Below are 3555 nucleotides of genomic sequence, written 5' to 3' on the forward strand. Positions count from 1 at the left end.
GTTATTCTGATCATATTCGAATATATTATGTGGAAATTATTGTTAACAACTAATTTAATAGAACACATATATTAAAGTATCCATATCAAACTATAAAGTATGTTAAAATATTATGTGGAAATTATTGTTAACAATTAATATATATTTTATGTAAAGTTTATCAACGTATTCTTATGTGCTTGCCTCAATTAAAAAACACTAAATCTTGCAAACAAAACTTAAAACAATTAAATTGTTTATTAATTATTTTAGTATATTATCAATACTATTAAAATGAAAAAGAATTATTTACTTACAAATAGTATAGTTTGAACCATTATGTTTAACTAGATTTTTTATTATTTCTACTTATACCTAACTTAATTATTATTAAATATATATCTTAGCGTAAAATTAAAGAACTAAATAACTAATCAGCTTTTATAAATGAATATATTAAATTTATATTAACACTGAATTTAAGTAACTAATCAATTATATTTTATTTATTAATATAAAATTATATATGTATATACAATTGTACTTTGATTCATATGTAAGAAACAAATTCTCCAAAACCCTCACCGAATAAATAATAATATAATTCATATAGGTAGAGTGATAAAATTATATATTATATATAAAATTATATATATATTATAAAATAAATATTATTTTAAGACACTTTATAGTTATTTTAAAATATGGGTCTGCAGAGTCTAATTTTAAGATACTTTATTGTTATTTTAAAATTAGATATCATATATATATAATATAAAATAAATATTATGTTTGCAGAGTCTATATGAGTCTGTTTAAATTGTTTACAAAAAAAAGATAAAATAAATATTATTAGTTAATTAATTTTAATATTTCATGATATGATAGAACATGTTATTATTGATATTTTTATGAGTATAGGTTATTCCAACAAACATGTAAAATATTTGTCAAATATAAAACTATCTGAACAAAACAAAAAACATTAAGCTAGACTTCGCGTTCAGGTACCCATTGGGATACATATTAAATATTTAAAATTTTGGTTCTAAACTATATCACATCCTATGTCTCACTCTGGTAAAATTTCTAGTATGGATCGGGTTCAAATGTAACACATAGGTTTTGATTCTAATTTGTATCACATACTAAAACCAATAAAGTAACCATCTATCATTCAGATTCTGGTTATATTGGTTCGGTTCGAATATATCCAAATTTAAATCTAACATTTAAAAGAAAAACTTAAGAAATAATTAATATTTATATAGAATTAAATATTTAAAATACTTATTTAAAATGTAAATACTTATTTTATATATTATTTCAAACTAAATACAGAATTGAATATATATCTGAAATACATATTTATGTTAAATATTTATATTTGTGATTAATTAAGACATTCTGATCGGTTTTCAGATTATTTTCGGGTTTTTCATTTTCGGATTATCGGTTCGGGTTCGGATAATAGCACTTCGAGTTTGGATATATTTCGTACCACTTTACAAGATTCATTCTGGTATTTCTTATATTTCAGACCGGGTAAACGGTTATTTTTGTTTAGGTTTGGTCCAAACTTCGGGTTACGGATTTTATGCTCATGCCTACTTTAAATAATAAGTAAATGCTATTATTAAAATTTTCACCAAAAAATTATCTCACGTTTTTACATGTCCGGGTTTGGATAATAAAATTTTGAGTTCTGTTGTGTACCCTTCTACAAAATCCATTATGGTTTTTCTTATTTTGACTGGATACGGATTTGTTTTTTTTTGTTTGAGTTTGGTTTGAACTTCGGGTTGCGTATTTTACACATATGTCTACTTTAAATAAAGAGAAAATACGATTATATAAAATTTTCACCAAAAAATTATTCCGCGCTTTGAAAATCTAGTTTGAGTTTATAAGACTCCAGTGAAATATAAAACAGAAACATAAAGATAAATAGCCATTGAGCTTTATCGTGTAGGAAAAATAAAAGAGGAAATCTGTTTAAAAGCCAGGTTAGATATTCTTCTATTCCAACTGAGATCCTTCCACTAGAAACAAATTACTATTGCACTGTAGACGCTTCTTGGAAGTATCGCTGTTTGCATGGCTCGGAAGGAACTCGGGCTAGGCTACTGGTGGGAGGACGAGAAGCTTCTTGCGAGTAAGAGCCGGGAAGAAATCATGGAAGCCATGGAGTCCATGCAGATACTGTGGAAGGCTGCGGAGAGGTTGCGTGATGAGTACGTCGTTGAATTTGATCAAAGAAAAGGATCGCATGAGAAGGAGGAGGACATGAGTAATGATCAAACAACGCTGATCAGTACAGAGGATGATCAGATCATCGCTGTTTGTGACAGTTTCTTCAACTACAACAACAACAACGCTGCTTTATCAACAACTCCTCCTGATGAGGATGAACATCATCATCAGATTGAGGCTGTTTCTGAAAATTATTGCAGCAACAAGAACGCTCTGTTATCACCTCCGGCTGCTGCAGGAGGAGGTTTGAATGATCTAGCTAATGTTGATTTGGATACAATTTTTGAAGGTTTGGCCGACCTTGATGCTGAGCTTGTCGCTTCTTTTCTCATGTGATGATGATCATGATGATGAGTCAATGATTACTAGGTACTGACTATTTCTTATGTAATTTGAGGAGAAAACTGATGCAACTCAAACAGGTTCAGCTTCAGTAATGATAACTGATATGAGTTTCAGTTGTATTATTCTTTTTAGTTCAGTTCAATATTTGTATTTTTGTAGTCCATAATCATATGATTCTTTCTTTAATAAAATCTTTCTTTAGTCAGTGGATTCTACACTTTTCACTGTCGTGTGAGAGAAAACTGATTCAACTGAAACAGGTTCAGCTTCGGTAATGATAATAGCTCGAGTTTGTATTATGTTCAGTTTTGAAGCTTCAGTTTCAAAATCTTTAATGAAATCGTTCTTTTATATCTTTCACTGTTGTCTATTGGGACTTCAATATTTTTTTAAGTAAACAAATATGAGTGCTGTTTTGTATAAGTTATCGTTGATATGCTTTGAATCTGGATGTTACATCTAGGTGATGGATGTTACATCACGTACATCGTATCGACTCGGTTGCATCAAGAGCGTTGCATCAAGTTATTATGGATGTTACATCTGATCGTGGGCTTAGGACCATGAGTCCATAAAGTCTAGGGTTTTAGATATGGGATGCTACTATATATATCTTGTATTCGAAGTAACTCTAAACTTGCACTTTGTAAACTCAATATCGCCTCCAATAATAAAATTTCTCTTTGCTCGTGGACGTAGCTCTAGGGGTGAACCACGTTAAATATCTATGTCGTAGTTCCATTGCTTTTATTCATCTGTTTCCGCATCTATTCCTTCTCACGTCCGTCACAACAAACTGGTATCAGAGCTCGGGGTTGGTGATCTGGTGAGAAGATGTCTAGAATAAACGCGAAGATCGACAAGTCTGATGGTAGAAATAGCTTCAGTCTTTGGAAAATTAAGATGCAGGCGTTGTTGAAGCAACAAGGCATCTGAGAACTATTTCCAGAAAAGAAATCTGAAGCAGCTGATTTGGAG

General features: G+C 30.0%; 1 protein-coding gene across 1 annotated transcript; it reads left to right on the top strand.

Moving 5' to 3' along the window:
* The first annotated feature begins 2076 nt into the window (after positions 1 to 2076).
* Positions 2077 to 2568, top strand: LOC106308411. The gene has a single exon (XM_013745569.1). The coding sequence runs from the start codon at positions 2077 to 2079 to the stop codon at positions 2566 to 2568; it is 492 nt and encodes a 163-aa protein (XP_013601023.1).
* Positions 2569 to 3555: the final 987 nt, after the last annotated feature.

Source organism: Brassica oleracea, chromosome C8, assembly GCF_000695525.1.
Source record: "Brassica oleracea var. oleracea cultivar TO1000 chromosome C8, BOL, whole genome shotgun sequence".
In the NCBI taxonomy this organism is placed as follows: Eukaryota; Viridiplantae; Streptophyta; class Magnoliopsida; order Brassicales; family Brassicaceae; genus Brassica; species Brassica oleracea.

Bases quoted from the DNA above. Each gene is read 5' to 3' on its own strand.
- LOC106308411 (XM_013745569.1), top strand. From the start codon at position 2,077: ATGGCTCGGAAGGAACTCGGGCTAGGCTACTGGTGGGAGGACGAGAAG.